Source organism: Heterodontus francisci, chromosome 12 (assembly GCF_036365525.1).
Source record: "Heterodontus francisci isolate sHetFra1 chromosome 12, sHetFra1.hap1, whole genome shotgun sequence".
NCBI classification, from domain to species: domain Eukaryota; kingdom Metazoa; phylum Chordata; class Chondrichthyes; order Heterodontiformes; family Heterodontidae; genus Heterodontus; species Heterodontus francisci.
In genome coordinates, this window is record NC_090382.1 from 99,622,985 (window position 1) to 99,644,829 (window position 21,845).

The window sequence follows — 21,845 nt, forward strand, 5'->3', positions numbered from 1 at the left end:
TTCTATCTTCCAGTCGCAAGAAGAACATTGGCCATTTCATAACGAACATAGAATGTGGCCGAAATGTAAATGCATTAATCTTCATATAGGAGCAAGTTTTGCACTCCTCACCATCAGTAACTGAGACTCCTACTTCATTGGGTGGGAATCCCTTGGGTTTGGATGGAATGCTGGTTTCACCCCCCCACCCCACCCCAACCACCCACCCCAGTAACCCCCCTACCCCAGCCCCATTGACTTCAATGCTTGGATTGCATATTGCGAAATGACACCACTACAGCCCAAGATTTGCCGTCCATTAAAATCTCTTCTCCAATAGCTTTGAACATTCAATAATCATTTTTTTTCCTCCCCCTTCAGACTTATGTGGAAATGTTTCTGATCAGCTGCAGAAAGCAGAAGCAGACCTTCTGGGGAGACATGAGAAAGCGCTGCAAAGGATCAGAGAGGAGCATGAGACGGAACTTACACGACTTAGGGAAGATCTATGTTCAACCCATAGAGCAGAGAAAGAACAACTTCAGCATCTACATGCAGAGGACACCCAGAAACTGAAACAGGAACTGCAAAAGGTTTGAATTACAAATAAAGGCTAAACACTGGTGAATAGTTTTAGTTTATTTTCCCAATAGATTATTTTTTTATTTATTTTTAGAGATACAGCACCAAAACAGGCCCTTCGGCCCACCGAGTCTGTGCCGACCATCAACCACCCATTTATACTAATCCTACATTAATCCCATATTCCTACCACATCCCCACCTGTCCCTATATTCCCCTACCACCTACCTACACTAGAGGCAATTTACAATGGCCAATTTACCTATCAACCTGCTGTTTGGCTGTGGGAGGAAACTGGAGCACCCGGCGGAAACCCACACGGTCACAGGGAGAACTTGTAAACTCCGCACAGGCAGTACCCAGAATTGAACCTGGGTCACTGGTGTTATGAGGCTGCAGTGCTAACCACTGTGCCACCCAAATGGATGTCATGCAAATGGCTTATGGACAACATGCAAGTTTGTAGCTGCTACCCAATTGTATAATCTCCAAGAGGTAAATTTTAATTAATTTATCCTGTAATGAGCAGGAAATTGGGTGCCCTGCAAATTGAGCATGCTGATTTCCATATCCTATTTTTCCAAATATTTAGCTGGAGGAGAATGTGGTTTATCCTAAACTGGACATCAGGGAACTGATTTGACAGGACAGAAGTTGAGAGAGGGGCTTAAGAGGTAAAGTTCAACAGGATACATGTGAAAGCTGCGCCAATAGACAAAACTAAAACTTGCATTTATATAGTGCATTTCACAACCTCTGGATGATCTCAGAGGTGAATGATGGCCAGTATCTCCCCTGATCCTTCAAAATAATGCCATGGGATCTTTTACATCCACCTGAGAAGGCAGACAGGGTTTCCGTTTAACATCACAGTAAATCAGGAGACAAGGACAAATCCAATGGGGACTTGGCGATAAAGATGCTTTGGCTATGATTAGATAGTAAAGAGAGGTCAATTCCAGTGATCTGGACAATGGAACAAAGGCATAGGAGGAGGATAGTGTAGTTGACCATGTCAAAGGCTGCAATGAAGTCGAGGAGGGCCAAGGAGGGATAATGCACCATAGTCATGGTCATGTAAAGATGAACCCATCTGTGTGTTCCATCAGCAACCATATGAGTTCTCAATGAAGCTCTCGCTGTCGGTTTTACTGATTTGTTGGACTAAAATTTATTCGCATGAAATAACCCACAAATGCAAGAGCTTGAAGTAGTGAATGCTGGAAAAGCACAGATCCAACAAAAACTACTTTGGGTATAAATCATTCAATCAAACTTTGCTTTAGAAGAGTTTCACTAATGCTAAAAGTCTTGGAGAAAACCATCAGCACTTTAAGTTGTCTTCCATTGTTCAAGGATTTCAGTCCTGGATTTAGATTTGTTCGCAAGAGGTATCCAAAGCTCACCTCTTTTGAGAAGTCCACGTATCTTGATCCGTCAACTGGTTATTTGAATAACATTTATGTCATATTTGCACCTTGGCAACAGGCAAGTATTTGTTTAAAAGTTGATGATTAACAAATTGTTTGTATATTCTTTAGAAAGAAGCAGAGCAGTCAGACTCCAGAATAGTGGAACTGAAAACCAGTCACTCTGAATATATCAAAGTCCTCAGGGAGGAATGTGAGGCTGCATTAGCAGGTAATGATTTTATCAGAACTGCATTTATACTCTTCTGAATGAGGGCAAGGTGACATTTATTCTACATGTGAATGATATTCTTAAGTGGCCTCTACCTATTCAAAAAGAACACATTTGAAATTCAAGACAAGTATTTGCAATTTTGAAAAAAAAATGAAAAAATATTAGACCTAATGTGTGTTGAAGAAAAAAACAAAATGAATATTGCATGAGGAATAAACTGAAAAGTGATCTGAACACTAGCTTTGGAAGGAGAAAAGCCTATTGATGTAATCCTGTCGAATAAAAGCTGCTTTAGCAATAGTTTCCATAGCAATAGTAATCTGTTGGTCCATAATATTAGTTTACATTTATCTGAAATAGGTCACGCCCTTATGCAGGTTTTTTTGAAGAAAGGTTACTGCCCTGAACTAGATTGAAGCATTCACATTTACTGCCTGGACCAATTGTACTCACCGCCTGTCCTTTGCTGACTGTCTTTCACCCTGATTCCTTGCCACAAACTCATATTCAATCAAAAGACTCCCCTTCCATGACTAGTATCACTTGCACTTGTGAGCACCTATGCATCACTCATCACTTTCCTGTTTTAAAAATTGTGGCGCTCTTGCACGTTTCCAGAGTTAAGTTAAAGGAATCTACCCATCAACATTATGAACCATATTAATGATCCTACTAACATTAATCTTCCCTGTTAGCCTCTCCTTTAACATAAATAGAATTTTTTGTCCAAGTCATCATAACAGAATTGGTTTGAGTCCAGAAACGATTTAAGCTTTTCTATGTGCTGCAGGTGTACTAGACTCCATTGGAACAGAACCAAATACAATACCTGGCTCTATGATTACTGATTCTAATGCTTCAAAGAACATTGTGTGAAGAACCAAGTTATCCTACTTCAGTGATTATTTTTCCTTTTCTAAGAGGCAATCACTGAGAGTACATTGAGGCTGTGTGCCCTAAAGCCATAGATAGTCAACATTCCAACACCCGAACCCTATCTTTACCCTTAAATTTCCCCCTTCCCACACAAAAGCACCATGATCCCCCATAAGGAAATATTTTCCCAATTTGCATCTGTGGACAACAACAAGCATCTGTGATCTGGTACTGTTTTGTGAAATCTTAAACTTTATGATATCTTGGCCACTTATTATAGAAACTGCCCAATTTTCATTGAATCAATGAAAGTGAAAATAGGGCAGTTTCTGTTATGTTAATTTTACAATCGGATGGCAATTTAAAAATCTTGTTTCCCCACCAAATAATTGTACGCAGGCACCCAGGGATCATTTTGGCAGGTTCAATTGAAGCATTCAAAAGGGAATTAGACTGTTCCATGAAAAGAAAGAACTTGCATGGCTATAGGGAGAAGGTGGGGGAATGGAACTGAGTGAATTGCATTTTCGGAGAGCTGGTTTGGACACGATGGGCTGAATGGCCTCCTACTGCATTGTAACAATTCTGTAATTCTGTGAAATCCTGAATGCAGAGTCTGAACTCGATTGCTAAAAATTACAAAATTGCAAATGACCTCTTCTGATTAGCTAGACCACCTTAGCATCACATTGACTACTGTCTCCTAGCATCCAATCGAGTTACTGGGATCCTTGCTCGGCTAGAGGCTGGTGTGCCATTAAACATTCATGGAAATTTAAAGAAAAGGTGGTCATGGAGTTTGACTAAACCTGCTGTAGGGTAATATGGATAAAATTCAAAAGGACTGATGCTCGTCCCTTACCTCTTTTACCTGATGTCAGTTTATCTCAGATGAAAGGAATGAACATTACTTCCCTGTAATGGGGCTTAGGTGGCACATTTTGCTCAGTAGTAACCTGTCAGCTCTGAATCTGAACCTATCTCACCTAAATGAGATGAAGTTCTTCATCCTCTTTTGGAGGATAGAGTGTACTCAATATTCACCTACTAGGTCTGGGAGATGGGTTCAAGTTAAACCACACAGAAGCGGCGCAGTGGTTAGCACCGCAGCCTCACAGCTCCAGCGACCCGGGTTTAGTTCTGGGTACTGCCTGTGTGGAGTTTGCAAGTTCGCCCTGTGTCTGCGTGGGTTTCCGCCAGGTGCTCTGGTTTCCTCCCGCAGCTAAAGACTTGCAGGTTGATAGGTAAATTGACCATTGTAAATTGCCCCTAGTGTAGGTAGTGGTGTGAGAATTGAGGGAAGTGGGTATGTGTTGGGAATATGGGATTAATATAGGATTAGTATAAATGGGTGGCCGATGGTCGGCGCAGACTCGGTGGGCCGAAGGGCCTGTTTCAGTGCTGTATCACTCTAAGCAAAAGGGGAACTAACTGGCATTCCCCTTTGTGGGCTGGGATTGAACTAAAAATATAGCACTATAACTCACTGTATTCCACTCTACAAATTGTTAGATTCAGAGATTGATCAAAAAAGTTATGTTTATATCAGGGTCAATAATATAATAGCTTGAATCATTATGTTTAAAATTGAATGCTATATTTGCAATGTTGCTGACCTATAATCTGAGGGACTGTTCTTGTTTTTACTAGGGCTCATAAAACTGCATAAACAGGAGCAGAAATCATTGACTGAATCCTTTGCGAAAACTAACACGTGCCTTCAGGTTAGTTTATTTTTTAATCTATCCATTTTCTCATTGTTTTTCTTCCCTGAATGGCCCTGCCCTGCTCTCCTCTCCTGGAGAAGCCAGTTTTTTGCTGGGTTACTATTCCATGAGCCCAGATTGCCATCAAGTAGCTTATTCAGGTTCCCATTATTCATGTGTAAGCTGAGAGAGTGAGTGCTGGAAGACAATGGGCTGAATTATGTTCGGGTGCCGCGCTCTGCGGCGGCACCTTTCAAACTCAGCGCGGCGCCCAGATTCAGCGACCACCGAAGAGCCCTGCGATATTATGCGCGGGGGCTCATTTAAATAGTAGGGGTGGAACGATAGCCCCCGATGACGTGCGGGGTGGGGGGCAGCCGCCACGTCCCCAGCAATGGCATCCGGTGCCATTTTTAAAGGGCTGGAAGCTCTTAGGAGAAATTTAAATTTTTAAAGGTAAGGCATGAAGAATTACTGCAGAGAAATTACAGACATAACAGAGGCCCTTTCCCATCCCCTCCAATGTTCTTTTAAGGGACATCGGCAGAAAATGAAACTTTATTACCAACCCGCACTTGCCCCCCCAACCTCTTTACATTTGCCCTTCAACTCCTTCCTACCATGCCCACATCCAATTAAAATTGATTTCCCCGCTCCTCCACTCCTCCCACCCTGAAGATTTTATTACTCCCCCTCCCCACCAGGTCCTCGCCCGGAACTCCGCATGGAGTTCTGAAGGCACGCGGAGCACGAACGGCAGCCATAATATTGGAGTGGAACGACCGCCACCTGCAGGTAAGTTTATTTAAATATCTTAAATGTTTATTTGCATATTTAGATGAAGGGCCCGCCGGCATGCAGCGGGGAGGGCCGCACCAAGGTGTCGCGAGGTGGCCCATGTGTTCATGCAGGAATCAAAAGCAAGGAAGATCCTCTCCTCATTCACTATGCACACTGTTACGACCAAGGTGGGAGGAGTGCACTGTTAATTCAGTCCCACATCTCCACAGGTCACAACATATATTTAAATCTTCTCACTTACCAAAACAATCAATCATATACTCTACTTTTCCCCAGAATAAAGCACACCAGCCAGGTTTCTGTAATAAATAACAAAACTATCTGTTTATTATAACCCAAGTCTTAACCAATAATAAAGGAAAGCATAAAAACAAATGGAAATATTAAAGTCCCTTATTTATCCTAGCCCTCACACACATGCAAAGATAACCGGTTAACCAGGAGAAAAAAGGAATTTTTGTTTACAGCTGTTGCAAAGAAATAGAAGGAATTTTAAAAAAACACTTAGACTGAAAAGAAGGCATGGAAGTTCTTTGTTTTGGCGAGGTGTCCCAAAGGCGAATAGGCAGCTGTCAATGGAATCTTCCTAGAACAGTTCTTTCCAGGCGATGTTGATGATCAGTCTGGGTAGGCATTCAAGAGATGCAGCTACAGAAGGCTTCACATAGGTTTTGCATCAGATGTGCAGCAACAAAGGTTTAAATATTCACACATTCAATGCAAAGTTCCTTCAAAGATGCAAGGTTTCTGCAAAGATGCAGGATTTCTTCAAATATAGGAGGCAACAGGAAGCACACGTGACACAGGATTTGCTTTTCAAGAGAAGGATGGGCTGGCTGGGTCGTCTTCTGTTCTCCTGGCAGATCAATCAACAAACTCCAACTGACTCTGGCCAAACACCAACTAGCTTTTTTAACAGTTCAAAATTAAACTAAAACCTTTCTAGAGGCAAGTCATGTGACATCTAATAATCCTGGCTTGTCACTTCTTTGCAAATATCCCTTCAGGTCAAAACCCGGTTTCTTTACAAAAGGTGCCTTCCAGTAAAACTTGTTTACATTCAGTGCAAACCTTCTGGTAACTTCTTTTAAGAAAAAACACCCAAAGTTCAGCTTCTTCAAGATTCCAGCATCCATGGAATCCCTTTTCAGTTTTAAAATATAGATTCTCAAGTTTCAACAAAAAAACGGAAACCCTCGTAACAGCACATACCTGCACGCTATTGACAGGGATTACAGGTAGTGATCAGAAGTGGAAACCTTGGCCGGAATTTTTCGCTTACCGGTGGCCCTGGGGCTGATCCACCTGAAGCGGATCAGGCCCCCAATCCCGCTCCGCGTCGCCTGGCCGCCGGCATCCCGCGCTGATCAGCTAATCAGCGGGCCCGCGGCGTAAGTCGGAAAAGAAATGGCGCGCGCGGGCGAGAACTTCAGCATCATTGGGGGTGGGGCCATATACGTGGAAGGCTGATTGTAAGCCCTACATAAAAGATTACTGATTTGAAACAGAGCACTGAGTTCCGCATTTGATCTAAAGGAAGATACAATTGTCTTAAAGTCTGGAGATTTCAAAGGCTCCATTCATTGAAACCAAGAAAGACTGGGAGACAAAAATATTGCTGTTAGAGGTGATGGTGGGCAGAAGCAATTGCGTTGCCCCCCGATTTTCTGATGACTCACTGCAGGTCCTCCTCCAGGCCATTGAGGAGAGGAGAGACATTCTGTTCAGCTCAGATGGAAGAAGGAGACCGTCCGAAGTGACCAAGAGGGCCTGGCTGGAGGTTGCAGAGGAGATCAGCAGCCGAGGCGTTGTGAGACGTACATGGATGCAGTGCCACAAGCGCCTCAGTGACCTGCTTCGCTCTGCCCGGGTAAGGGGGCATTCCTCATTCATCTAATCTGTTATGTGCCGAGGGAGGTTTTTTGTGTACCCATGATGCAATGTGGAAGCCCTGTATGATCAATGCCTGGCTGCTGCCTTGAAATGGGACGCATGATGGGCAAGTCTGAGATGAACGCTGATGCTGTGGTGCTAAAGTTGCGCCCAACACTGTCACAGCAGTGAAATCCAACGCCAACCCTTTGGGTGACAGCGACATAGGCCATTGACTATGTATAAAATAAGTATCTTTATTTATTCAGGAAAAGAGGGCACACAATGCCCGGGACAGGTCACGTACTGGTGGCAGCGAAACCACCCAGGCATTCCTCACTAGAATGGAGGAGGATGTCTTAACTATAGCAGGGGAGGAAGGAGGATGCGCCGTGGCAGATGGCGAGGCTGGTGTCCCTGGCCATGAGAGTGACTGTTCCAGAATGTGGTGTAACACTTCATTATGGGGGGGTGGGTGGTGAGGCTGCGCTACTGTGCCAATGATTTGGTGAATGTCAAATGCACTGAATGTGGCCCTCAATTGTAACATCACCCAGATGTAACCATGCTGGAGGCACAAACTTGTGCTTAACTCTGATTTGATGATGAAACTGATCATAGTGCTTTTCCCAACAGGTGAAACCCAGCATGTGCCAGGAAGCGTTTCCGTTGCCTGACCATCCACCTTTGAGGTGGAGGAGGGCGCCTCAGAGGGTGCACCGTCACATCATCGCGACGCACCAAGTACCACAGCAGATATACTGACACTTCGGTTGGAATGACTGTGTCTGGGGAATCAATGTCACAGACTGGTGTGAGCACAGCACAGTTGCCGGGCCAGACACCAGAGGCAGAATCGGCCGATCCATCACACACCCGGAGGAGAGTGGGATGCCAGGCCTCTGCAGAGCCACAAGCTGATGACGTGCCTCTGAGATCGTCCTTTCATCGGGCAATGTTGCAGGTGCAGAATGCAGTCCATGGGAATCTGGCAGAGTTGCCTGAGATGCTGCACGCTATGACTCATACTCTGGAGACATCCATTCAGAGTATGAGTTCAGCAAACTCACAGGCATTTGAACATCTGGCTTCCTCCGTTGATAGACTGGCGGCTGCAGTGGAGGGACCAGCTCTTCATGCAATTCGGGACCTCAGAGCGACTGTGGCCTTCCTGGACCAGAGCATCAGAGAGCATAATCTGATGCGACTGTGCCAGGTTGAGGACACTCAGCGCTCTGATGCCACCATTGAGGACCACCAGAGCCTCACAACGGCACAGGGGCAGCAGATCGCATATGGGAGCTCCTCTCACTGTGCCTCTAATGCATCCTGCAGCTCCTTGCTCCCTACGCCAGGGACATGTGAACCACTAAATCCCGGGGTGATAGAGGGTGCTCATGATATTTGTCATGAGAACCCTGAGATGCCAGGGCCCTCACAGCCGCGAGCATGCAGAGGACGTCCGCCCAAGTCATCAAAAGCAGGGCGGTAACAAGATCAGCCACCTGCCTCTGGTAAGTCTGGTGGCGAGGGATCATGCACATGAATGAGCACGTGTAAACGGATTAAGAAAACACTTTAATTTCACTACTGGTGCATTGGGTGACTTGAAGTACATTTATTTGATTTGTAAAACAATCGTGTTTGATTAAATTGGAGATTTTATCATTGAACATGTCATTCCTGAAGTCAGATATTACATAGTTAGTCAACTCAAGTTGTCTCAAATGTGAGGCCACACACTTGGGTCGTGTCCCTCATGATGCGATGGATTGGTTATTTGCTTTGTCTTACCCCCTAAAGGTTAAAGATTTTGCATAGTCAGATCCTCACAATGATTAATATCATAAATCGGATTGAAATGTGTGAAGATTTATATCATTTCAACTGAAACGTGTTCCAATTAGAGATTCCCTTGTTTCTCTAGCAGTTAGAGCCAAGTTACATTCAGCTTCCTCTCCCTGATCATCATTAGACTGATGCCCATCTTCCTCATCAGAAACGTCATCATCATCTGATGACACATCGCGCTGACATTCATCATCCTCTAGGGCATCTCCATGTTCAATCGCCAGGTTATGCAAAGCACAGCAGACGACAATGATTCTGGAAACCCTCAACGGTGCGTACTGCAGTGATCCACCAGAGCGGTCAAGACACCTAAATCTCATCGTTAGGAGGCCTATAGTTTGCTCGATTGTCACTCTGGTGGCCGCATGGCTGGCGTTGTATTGTTCCTCCACCTCACCCCTTGGGTTCCTCACTGGTGTCATGAGCCATGTCTTCAGAGGATAACCCCTGTCGCCAAGTATCCATCCCTCCATTCTGTGTGGAGGACTGAAAATTACAGGCACCTGTGAGCTGTGGAGAATGAAAGAATCATGACAACTACCAGGGTAACGTGCACACACCTGCATGATTCACTTCCAATGATCACAGATGAGCTGAACGTTCATTGAATGGAATCCCTTGCGGTTCATGAATGCCCCCGACTGTCCAGCTGGTGCTCTAAGGGCCACATGAGTACAGTCTATCATGCCCTGTACCATTGGGAAGCCGGATATAATGCTGAAGCCTCTGGCTCTCTCAGCCTGACTGGTGTTGTCCGTCTTGAATGTGATGAAATGGTCGGCATGTTGAAACAATGCATCAGTCACAACCTTTATGCAATGGTGCGCTGCTGATTGTGAGACACCGCACAAGTCTGCAGCTGAGGCTTGGAAGGAGCCAGACGCATAGAAGTTAAGAGCTACTGTGACCTTTAGAGCGACTGGCATTGGATGGCCACCAAGACAGTTTGATGCAACATCCACTGCCAGCATCTCACAAAGAGATGTGACAGTCTCCCCTGACTGCCGCAGTCGTCTTCTGCTCCAGCGTTCTGACAGCTGCAAGTAGTTCAGACACGTTCGGTATGCCCTTACGACTGGGTAGGTACGTCTCCTGACATTTGGTCACTCCCGGGCGACTCTGCGAATTACTCTCCCTCCAACAGCACGAGGATGCACTGGTGTAGCTTGCTGTACGTTCCCCTGACCATTTGTACTTCTGTCACTCATTGAATCATTGTCCTCCTCAGCTGATGATCCACCTCCAGAGTGAACAATTCCCATTGTTGAACAGCAAAACAAATGCTTTGACCACAGGTAATAGCTTCCAGCTTTTGTGACTGGCTCACTTCAGGTACTTCCTTCAGGCAATAACTAATATTACATGGGTCCCTATCAGCAGTGCATAACATTCAGATTAAACTTTCTGCACAACCTGCAAGTTACAACCCTTGTTAGGACACACAAATAACATCAGCATTAATAAAGTTCAATAAATTCATTTTTACCTCCAACTCCTTCATGAATCAATGCCTGCCGCCCTTTTGAACCTGCTGGGTTCCCAACACGCCCCACCACCCAATTAACGGCCGTAAAATCAGATACGTAGCGTAAAATCTCTGTCAATTGAATTCTGAATTACCTTAATTATTTCTCAATTGATATAGGTCGGGCGGCGAGCACAAACTCGATTGCGCCCGACTTCCCACTCTGGTTAAATTGCATCAGCGCATAATGACTCCGGGGACCCGGCCCGACGCCTTCGCGTGCCATTTTTCCCTCCGCACGACCCCGACGGGAACCGATTCTTAATGGTAAAATTCCGGCCCCTGGATCAGGCGTTAGCAATCTTAAAGCAAGAAGAGCCATTTTTAAAAATTTTGTCAAAAACGCAATATCTTAAGAGCTGCAATGCTGTTAGTCAAGTGCCAATAATAATGAAAAACAGGACAGACTCAATTCAACTACATTTTAAAGGTTTTTACAAAAAAAAATTCATTGAATTATATTTTCTCATAAGTTCATTGTTGATAAAATTTTTTTAAAAAAAGCCATTTACTTGCTATTAAAATGGGTTCGATCGATCAAGATCAGGAACCACACGAGTCCTTAATGAGCAGCATGCAGTTCCAGAACCGTAGGTTGCAAACCCCTGCCCTAGATGATATTCCCCTCCTCAATATAAGGGCATTATGGTCAATTGTAACACACCTACCTCTGACTAGATGAAGTCAGCTAAATCAGCACATAAATCAAATCAAACCAGGAACTTTCCTGAAATAAAAATAGAAAGTGCTGGAAATACACAACAGGTCTAGCAGCATCTGTGGAGAAAGAAGCAGAGTTCCTTTCATCAGAACTGGCAAAGATTAAAAATGTAACAGGATTTACGCAAGTAAAGCAGGGGTGGGGGGAAAGAGAATAAAAGGGAAGGTGTGTGACAAGACAGAGGACCGGAGAGATTAACTGACAAGGAGGTCATGGGCAAAGGCAAAGAGAGTGTGCTAATGGTGTGGTGAAAGCCAAAGCATTAGTGCAGCGAGGGTGTTAATGACAGAATAATGAACAGCCCTAGCCAAAAGCACAAACATGAAAAACCCAGTTTATGGCAGGCACATGGTAAAAAAATGATGAAATAAAATAAAATAATAATTAAAAAGGGCCAGTCATGTTGCGAAATTATTGAACTCAATGTTCAGTCCGGAAGGCTGTAGAGTGACTAATCGGAAAATGAGGTGCTGTTCCTCAAGCTTCCGTTGATGTTCACTTGAACACTGCAGCAGACCAAGGACAGAAATGTGGGCATGAGAGCAGGGGGGGTGGTGTGTTGAAATGGCAAGCAACTGGAAGCTCGGGGTCATGCTTTTGGACGCTTTTGCAAAGCGGTCACCCAATCTGCGTTTGGTTTCCCCAATGTAGAGGAGACCACATTGTAAGCAGCGAATACAGTATACTAAATTAAAAGAAGTACAAGTAACAGGAACGTTCCTGGTTTTTTATAGTTCATCTAATCAATGTATAAATTTACTGAGCTATTGGGGGTGGAAGGTTGGGCGTTGGGGGGTGGGGGGGGGTCTCAAGTTGGTTCCTATTGGAAGAGAACAAGCAAGCAGTCAGATCAGGGTGATACTTCTGAGCAGGATTTAATCAAAATCAGAAAAAATATACAAAGTATTCATTCTAGTCTGAACATCTTAAATATTCCTACACTAGTTATTTGGTCTCAATAATGACATAATTCTGATCCAGTCCACTATTGATGTTTCAATAAAGGAAAGGATAGAAGAGCTTACTGCCCAAGTCAACTCATTTCAAAAGAAGACAAAGAAAATTGAGGATGCAATATTTAGAAGAGATCTCAGCAAAGACAATCAGGTATTTAGAGTTTTAAGCATGTGAATTCAACAAATCTGATGAGAACTAATCGTACATCACAGGGTAAAACTTCTGATCAGCTAACTTCATGTACAAACATTTAACAATGCATTACCTTTCTTTATGTTCTAACTTTGTCTGATATTAACCTGTTTATTTTAATATTATGACTGCCGCACATTGAGAATGCCTCTTTACTGTGTTCTCAATGCAAAAGAGAAGATTGAGTAGTGATATGATCACTGTTTTTAGAAATCTAAAGGGACAATGTTGACCATGAAATGTTATTTCTCCTTGTCCAGAACAGTAGAACCAATGGGCATGGCCTCCACTTCAAGGGAGGGTAAATTTAAAACGAATCTGTGAAAACAATAATATTTCAGTGAGCGAGTGGTCAATCTATTGAACAGAGTTCTTAAGAAGACAGTGAAAACAGTTAGTACTGTTTCATTCAAATGCAAATTTGGCAGATTTTCAGATACAGTATATGGGTATATTGAGACATTGCATATGCTAAATGTAGCATGCTTGGGAGTAACAGGTGACTATTATTACCACCACCGAGGGTTTTCCTTGCTTCATGTCAGAGTGTGGATCAATTGATGAGGATTGATAGCCATGATTAGTCAACAACTCCATTATCGTTGCATCATGTGACTGTCAGAATGGTAGAAAGTGAACTAGATGGATTTTGATCCTTTTTCATCCAGCAATTCCTATGACCCTATGTTCCTATCTCTGTTGCAAATGCACAAGTAAATTCACCAATTCCATGACGTCCGTGGGAAGCCTCACTCAAAGGAAGCAGAAGTTTGGCGATAAGTCTGCAATGGCCTTCAAATGAGGAATTGTGAATTTTCTCTTGTACTCATACACAGATTGATGGGCGGCAGAGTGGCGCAGTAGTTAGCAGCCTCACAGCTCCAGGGACCCGGGTTCAATTCTGGGTACTGCCTGTGTGGAGTTTGCAAGTTCTCCCTGTGACCGCGTGGGTTTTCACCGAATGCTCCGGTTTCCTCCCACCGCCAAAGACTTGCAGGTGATAGGTAAATTGGCCATTGTAAATTGCCCCTAGTGTAGGTAGGTGGTAGGGATTATGGGATTACTGTAGGGTTAGTATAAATGGGTGGTTCTTGGTCGGCACAGACTCGGTGGGCCGAAGGGCCTGTTTCAGTGCTGTATCTCTAAAAAAAAATGATCAGAGGCTCACTGCTACAAGCATATGGAGACATAGGCAGACAGGAGCAGTAAAGATCTTTCAGGCTTCACTAAAGGAATGTTCACCCAAGAAACAATTCTGCTTTGCAATTTTCTCTGAATAGATTAAAACAGGTAAAAATTCACCATCTGTTTCCTTTTAATCTCAAAATGACCACCTAACCCTTTAGAGCTCTGTACTTTAAACTGCAGGACTTACACCCACCAAACTTATTCTGGGAACAGGAACTGGAGAGTTTGCATTTTGTGGTGGAAATGAAGAATGAACGAATCCATCAGCTGGATAAGAAAGTGTTACAGATGAAGAATCTGGTACATTCATTTGTTTGGCAGTACAGACAGAACTACAGTTTGAGATAAGAACTGATTTTTCTTGTAGCTGCTGTTTGATTTTGTGACTAACACAAAGATTTTTTTTCCCTTGACTGTTCATTAGGTTGAAACAAATATCTTACTTCAGGAGAAAGTTAAAACCCTTCAGCAAGAAAATGAGGACTTGAAAGTTCGTCTGACAAATCAACAGGCCTTGGCAAGGTATTCCCATAACTCCAGTGGTATCACAATGTGCCTGTTGCAGTTGGCATGTGAATTCTCAGAAAGTACCCAAGAATGGGTATCTTGATGTAGTTGACAATACCCAGGAATCTGATAAATTTGCAATAGCAAATAATGTGCTTGGATTCTCATTTGTTTGGTGACTGGGAAGCTAGTTCAGCAATGTCATGAGAATTGTGCAAAATGGCGTTTTTTATTTGTTCATGGGATGTGGGCATTGCTGGCCAGGCCAGCATTTATTGCCCATCCCTAATTGCCCTTGACAACTGAGTGGCTTGCTAGGCTATTTCAGAGGGCAGTTAAGAGTCAACCACATAGCTGTGGGTCTGGTGTCACATGTAGGCCAGATCAAGTCAGGAGAGCAGATTTCCTTCCCTAAAGGACATTAGTGAACCGGATGGGTTTTCATGACAATCAATGAGAGCTTTGTTACACCATTACTGAGACTAGCTTTCTATTCCAGATTGTTATTAATTGAATTTAAATTCCACCAGCTGCCATGGTGGGATTTGAACCCGTGTCCCCAGGGCATTAGCCTGGGCCTCTGGATTACTAGTTCACATGCCACAATAGTGGTGATAACAGAATTGAGATGGTGCAATTATCAGGAATGATTGAACAGGCTGGTGATTCTTTCTCTAGCTAAGAGAAGATTGAGAAATAACCTGATAAAGGTCTTTAAAATTATGAAGGGATTTTGATATGGTAGATGTAGAGAAGATGTTTCCTCTTGTGGTGAGTCCAAAACTAGAGGTCATGAATATAAATAATCAGAAAAATATCTAACAAGGAAATTAGGAGGAATTTCTTTACTTAATGAGTGGTGAGAATGTGGAACTCACTATCATTAGAACATAAGAAATAGGACCAGGAGTAGGCTATTCGGCTCCTTGAACCTGTTCTGCCATTCAATAAGATCATGGCTGATCTAATCGTGGCCTCAATTCCATTTTCCTCACTGTCCCTCCCCCGCCCCCCCCCCCCCAATAACTCTTTACTTCCTTATAGATCAAAATCATCTGTCTAATTCAGCCTTGAATATATTCAATGACTCAGCCTCCATTGCTCTCTGGGGTGGAGTGGTTGAGGTGATTATGATAGATGCATTTAATGTGGAGCTAAATGTGTACATGAGGTATAAAGGAATAGGATATGTTGATATGAAATAACTTAGGTGTCGCCTCATGTGGACAATGAACCCTGGCATAGATCTGTTGGGCTGAATGACATGTTTCTGTGCTTTAGAATTCTTATGCAATTCTATGAATTGCCTTTGGCCATCACTGTCTGACCACTTCTTGTGGTGCTGAAGCATTTATACTTTTTTGGCCAGACTCTGATAGGCTCACTTGTGCTGGTGGGAATCTTGCTAGAAGCCCACCATGCATAGGGAACCTAGGCCTGGGAAAATAAATTGAGGTTCTGATGGTAATGGAGGAGTGGACGGAAATGGAACACTGTTGCTGAGAAGGCAGTAACAGGTTTGATTGAACTATTCACAGCTGGTGTTGAAGAATGGGCACTACTGTCAGTCTCAGTGTCCCCATGGAAAAAGAACTCCCCATTCCTGATTGCTATCCGGTGACTCCTGTTGCTATTATGTGCAGACAGATCAGGATAGGATAGGACTTTCTTGTGCTTTCCTTCCCTTCTCAGTTGATAGCCTGTCATTAAGCAGTGTCCAGGATCAAATATAAAGTATGGTTATTTGAGGCACTGGAGAACTGTTGGCACCAGGTGAGGAGAAAAGGAGAGAATCTAAGAAACGAAGGAATAAAAAAGCTGTTCCATGCCACTGCAGCTGTTTGGATGGGAATAAAAAATATATATAGACAAATGAAGTTCATACTAAATGGGCTGGGTTTTAAGAGAGCACCACCGGTCCTGGCGGTAGGCAAGAAAATGGCAGCCCACACATGTGGGCCGCACGCCGCAGAGCCGCCAAGGCCTCCCACATGGCAGCTCATTTAAACTGCGCCCCCTACCCCAAATCACATGGAGGGGGCGGGCTGTCCGACACCGGCAAAGGCACCATTTTTAAAGGGCAGCCAGCCATGCCGGTAAATTTAAATGTTTAAAGAAATAACAAATACCCACACACCCCCTACTGTTGTAATAAAAATTCTATTGCCCCTTTCCCACCCCCCAATACCAATGACATTAAGTATCTGCCCTTCCGTTTCCCCCAAAACACTTACATTTGAAATCTGACCTTCCGCCCAAGACTGTACAAAGTTTAAAGCTCACCCCTTCCCACCATCCCCTATACTCATTACAATTATTTGACCCTGTTCCCCTACCCCTACACTAACTCTTCCCCATTCCCAACCAGTGCCACGCCTGCTTTCCCCAGATGGGGAATTCGGGATAGGCACCAACGCGTTGCACCACGGACACTTGACAAAATTATTGACTCAGCCACGGACATAGGGGCAATTAATCTGTACATAAATTATACAACCAACCTAATGGCATTAAAACACAGTCCAATTTAAAACCCATTTCTCCCTATTTAGTGAGTACCTGGCATTGTTTTTGCTTGCACAAGCAGTCAGTGTCTGCCCACACACTTGATGTCGCAATGCGGAGAATCGGATAGATGCCCATCTGTCAGCAGTGACCTTGATCTCTTTCTCTCCCCCCTCGCTCTTTCTCTCCCTCTTTGTGTCAATCCCTATTCCCTCTCCGTGTCCATCTCTCACCTCTCTCCCCTCTCTGTGCCCATCCGTCTCCCTTCCCAATCCCATCTCTCTCCCCTCTCTCTCTCCCCCTCTATCTCCCATTCTCTCCCTCTGCCCTCTCACTCTCTCTCCCCCTACTCTCTCTCTCCCCCTCTCCCCGCTCTCTCCCCCACTCTCTCTCTGTCCTCTCTCTCTCCCTCTCGCACCCTCTCTCTCCTTACCCCTTTCCCCTCTCTCCCACTTTCTCCTCTCTCTTCCTCTCTCCCACCCCCCCATCCCTCTCTGTCCTCTCACTCCCTCTCTCTCCCTCCCTCTCTCACCGTCTCTCTCCTGCTCTCTTTCCCTCTCTCTCCCCCCCCCCGCTCTTCCTCCCTCTCTCTCTCCCTCCCTCTCTCTCTCCCTCTCTCTCTCCCCTCTCCCCCACTCTCTCTCTCCCTCTTTCTTGCTGTCCCTCTCCCTCTATCTTGCTCTCCCTCTCTTCTATGCCCCCCTCTCTCTCTCCCTATTTCTCTCTCTCTCTCTTCCCCTCTCCACTTCTCTCCCTCTCTCTGTCTCTCTCTTCCTCTCTCTCCGCCTCCCTCTCTCTCTCCCCCCCTCTGTTCCTCTCTCTCTCTCCCTCTTTCTTTCTCTCCCTCTCTCTCCCCTCTCCCTCTCTTCTTCGCCCCTCTCTCTCTCCCTTTCTCTCTCTCCCTCTCTCTGTCCTCTCTCTCTCCCTCTCGCACCCTCTCTCTCCATACCCCTTTCCCTTCTCTCCCACTCTCTCTCTCCCTCTCTCCTTATTTCTCTTTCTCTCCCTCTCTCTTCCCCTCTTCACTTCTCTCTGTCTCTCTCTCCCTCTCCCTCTCTCTCCCTCTGTCTCTCTCCATCTCCCCCCTCTCCCTCTCCCCTTCTCTCTCTCCCCCCTCTCCCTCCCCCTCTTTCCCCCACTCTCCCTCCCTCTCTCTCTCTCTCTTTCTTTCTTTCCCTCCCTCACCCTCTATCTCGCTCTCCCTCTCTTCTTTGCCCCCTCTCTCTCTCTCTTCCCTCTCTTCCCCCTCTCTCTGTTCTTCCTTTCTCTCTCTATTTCTCTCTCCCCTCCCGCTCTCTCTTCCCCTCCCTTCCCCTCCTCTCTCCCCTTTCATAGAAACATAGAAAATAGGAGCAGGAGTAGGCCATTCGGCCCTTCGAGACTGCTCCGCCATTCATTATGATCACGGCTGATCATCCAACTCAGTAGCCTGTTCCCGCTTTCGCCCCATACCCTTTGATCCCTTTAGACCCAAGAGCTATATCAAACTCCTTCTTAAAAACATACAAATTTTTGGCTTCAATTGCTTTCTGTGGTAGCGAATTCCACTGCCTCACCACTCTCTGGGTGAAGAAATTTCTCCTCATCTCAGTCCTGAAAGGTTTACCCCATATCCTTAGACGATGGCCCCTAGTTCTGGACTCCCCCACCATCGGGAACATCCTTCCTGCATCTACCCTGTCAAGTCCTGTTAGAATTTTATAGGTCTCTCTCTCTTTCTCTCTCTCTCCCTGTCTCTCTCTCTCCCTTCTCTCCTCTCTCTCCGTCTACCTCTCTCTTACCCCTCTCTCTCTTCCTCTACCTTTATCTTTCCCCTCTCTCCGTTTCTCTCTCCCTCTCCCCCCAACCCCCGTTCTCCCACTCTCTCCCTCTCCTTCTCTCTCATTCTGTGACAGCTGCAGAGAGCAGGAACTCTCCCCAGAGCAGCTTTGTGATTTGTCAGTTTTTTTTTAAATCACAGCCATCAGTTTCACAGCTGACAGGTGTGGGAGCAGGAACAGCAGCTTCCAAACCTCAAACAATTCTAGGTTTTCCGGCGGGCTTTTGAAAAAAATCAGAACCCGTCGGAAAACCCCGAACTTGTCCTGAGTTCGGAACCGGTGTTACTGCTCCCAGGACCTGTCAGCTGTGAAACTGACAGCTATGAATTTTTTTAATGTCTGGAAAGGAGAAGTCAATGGGAAATTTTTAATTCCTGAAAGTACCAGTCACGGACCTCAAAATCATTTAATACGGACACTGACCGTTGCTGACCCCTGTGGGGAAGTGAAGGTGCGTGAGTGCGGGCCGCTGCTCCAAAGGTCGTGGCCGTATTCAGTTTATTAATTCAAATATTTAAATCCAGGTCACCTTAATGATGGGAGGATCGTGCCCGGCCCTCCCAGCCTCGAGCTCTGTGGCAGGCCTCTGCCGGAACCATCTTCCGGCCCACCCCGACCATGAAGCCTGATGTTGGGGCCTGAGTAAAATCCAGCCCAATATGTGAAATGCATATTTTAAAATGTGCCTCAATGCTAAAATTATTGTATATAATTTTACTTCAGGCAATTATCCATAGAGCACGAGGTCCTGCAACAGACATTGGAGAAAGAAGCTATGGTTAAGGAAAGACTTTGTCAGGAAAAAGACGAACTGGTCTGGAAACTGCAAAATGGAAATGCATCACCTACTGTAGAGGCTTCATGGAGACCACTTCACTCAGAGTCATTAGAAACATCATTAAGGTGACAGTGCGCATTGGAAGAACAGGAACTTAACAACAGAACTCAACAACCTTGATAATGTCCTCCTCTGAAACGATTTGGAAGCATTTACCTCAGCATGCTTGGTTTTGGTTGTCTCTCAGTGGATTTGGGCACTGAGCTGATTGGAGACATCAGTTGATTTTTAAAATAGAAAGCCGCATTGCACTTTTAAAGCATGCATCGCTGAAATGTTACCATTCTACAGATGAAACATTTGTAAAATCAACAACAGGCTTGGATGAGAGGATAATTGAACTTGGTTTTATATGGTCCGTGTCTTCTACATTTAGGAAACTGTGTTTATCAAGAGAAAGTGCTCCAGAGCTCTGCTCTGAGACACTTTATTAAAGGGCATTTGGTGTTTGTCTTCTTTCTTCACAATTTCAGGTACCTACAGTGTTCTTGGTTTTATCAAAATGGCACCATTTTGTGCTTCTTAGTTCGATTAATCTTCCTTGACACAAATTCTTACATTTAAGAAAAAGAAACCTGAGTTTATTTTTACGTATGTTACAGTTATTCCCTGTAATCAACAGTAGTCGTGCAGACCATGACACTAGTTTGCAATTCATCCAAGTAGAGTCCGAAAGTAATGATGATAATTAGGAAACCTATAGTCAGCTTAAATAGGAGAAAGGTTGTCTCATTATCAAGAAGTCAAGAAGTATGACAGTCAGATGTGAAATTGTTAAATATTACAAAGTGAAAAATGGCATTATGCACAAATATAAATAGGAATAATCTCAAGGTTTTATTTGTGAGTATATCATGTCTTGTAAAATATAGAATAAGCTGTTGTACCAAAGCTTGATGCATCAGCTGCAAATTATAACTTCTGCTTACATCTCAAAACACAATTACAAGCAGTCTGTAGCATTACAATTGTATTTACAATGAACACTTTGATCAGTTAGTTCAGAATCTCAAGATGGCTTCAACTGCTACTGCAAAATGTCATCTTCAGTCTTCATAGTTTCCACGAAGAATCGTTTGTGCCTTCAATGAAACTAATGGAGCTTCTAGGGTCCGCAATAATTATAGACAGTGCATAGAGATTACAGAGGACAGTCCCTCACAAGTTAGACAGCCCACCTTATGCTCGGGAACTACTGAAGACAGCCTATGATGTCTATGGAAATTACATTCATCCTCACAGTTGCCATGGGAAATTCAGAGGACAGCTTCCAATCCCTTAGAACCTGCAGACATGCGAACTATGAAGTGCAAATTTCCATTGGCTATTGCAAAAATTAGCATAAAACTTTCAAAGATCTTTACAATAAACAAACTCAGGGTAGTGCAAATGGTTCTGTAAATTACTCACACAATACTCAAGACAGGATTTGAATATGGATCATGCAACCCTCCAAGTTGTGACGAACACAGTGTCATTCAGTAAGATAAATAAACAGTAGAATGTTAAAAACAAGACAGGCAATCAGAAAGTGCCGAGCTGGAATTATTAAAATTATATAATGCAGATAACGATAAAATAATAGCACTTTATTGCCTTATAGAGAATATTATGTTGGATTTTGATTGCCACTGATATATATTTTAATAAATGAATATCAAAAGATTCAATGATAATGTTCAGTGCTGCATTTGTATTTTATTTAGGTTTGTGCAGCCTTTAAATAGACCTGACTGCCCTTAAACCCCAATATTTCTTGATATAGGCAATACCACCCATACCAAAGAAGTTAGTTATGGAAGCTCAGGGATGTTGGGACTCACCAGAGATCAGTTTACTTGGCAGATTAGCAGAAAGAGTGAAGTGCATTCAGTATATGATTTGTATATAAGCCCCCGCCACGCCCACAGCAACAGTGGTGCAATCAGCAACATCCCCTGGGAATATACTGGGCATGCATGAATTGTGAGAAGGTGAGAATATGAATTGATCTGATTTTTTGTAACAGCACACCAATAAAAAAAAAAAAATTTTAAGTTGATGTGTCTCATTTTCTCGGGCACTTTAAACTGAAAAGTTATTTGCAAAATTCTTGAAGCCAGAAATTGAATACTAAACACTGCCAGATATTGAAAAAGTTAGTTGTGTCAGTACAAACTAACATGCTTCGATTTTTACAATGGTATACTTTGAACTGTTCCATAGACTCCATTTTCTAAAAATAATTCACTGGGATTATTGTAGACTACGTGATAGAGATGGATTGCTATGATTAGTCAAC

General features: G+C 44.0%; 1 protein-coding gene across 1 annotated transcript in view; it reads left to right on the forward strand.

The window, feature by feature from the left end:
* LOC137376012 (coiled-coil domain-containing protein 69-like) overlaps positions 1-21,600 on the forward strand; it is a 59,984-nt gene extending 38,384 nt beyond the window's left edge. The window contains exons 3-9 of the mRNA XM_068043920.1: positions 361-572; positions 2,103-2,202; positions 4,732-4,805; positions 12,563-12,664; positions 14,075-14,194; positions 14,319-14,416; positions 19,450-21,600. Coding sequence (XP_067900021.1) covers positions 361-572; positions 2,103-2,202; positions 4,732-4,805; positions 12,563-12,664; positions 14,075-14,194; positions 14,319-14,416; positions 19,450-19,633 — 890 coding nt within the window. The 3' untranslated portion in view covers positions 19,634-21,600. The remainder of the gene's footprint in view (positions 1-360; positions 573-2,102; positions 2,203-4,731; positions 4,806-12,562; positions 12,665-14,074; positions 14,195-14,318; positions 14,417-19,449) is intronic.
* The last annotated feature ends 245 nt before the right edge of the window (positions 21,601-21,845 follow it).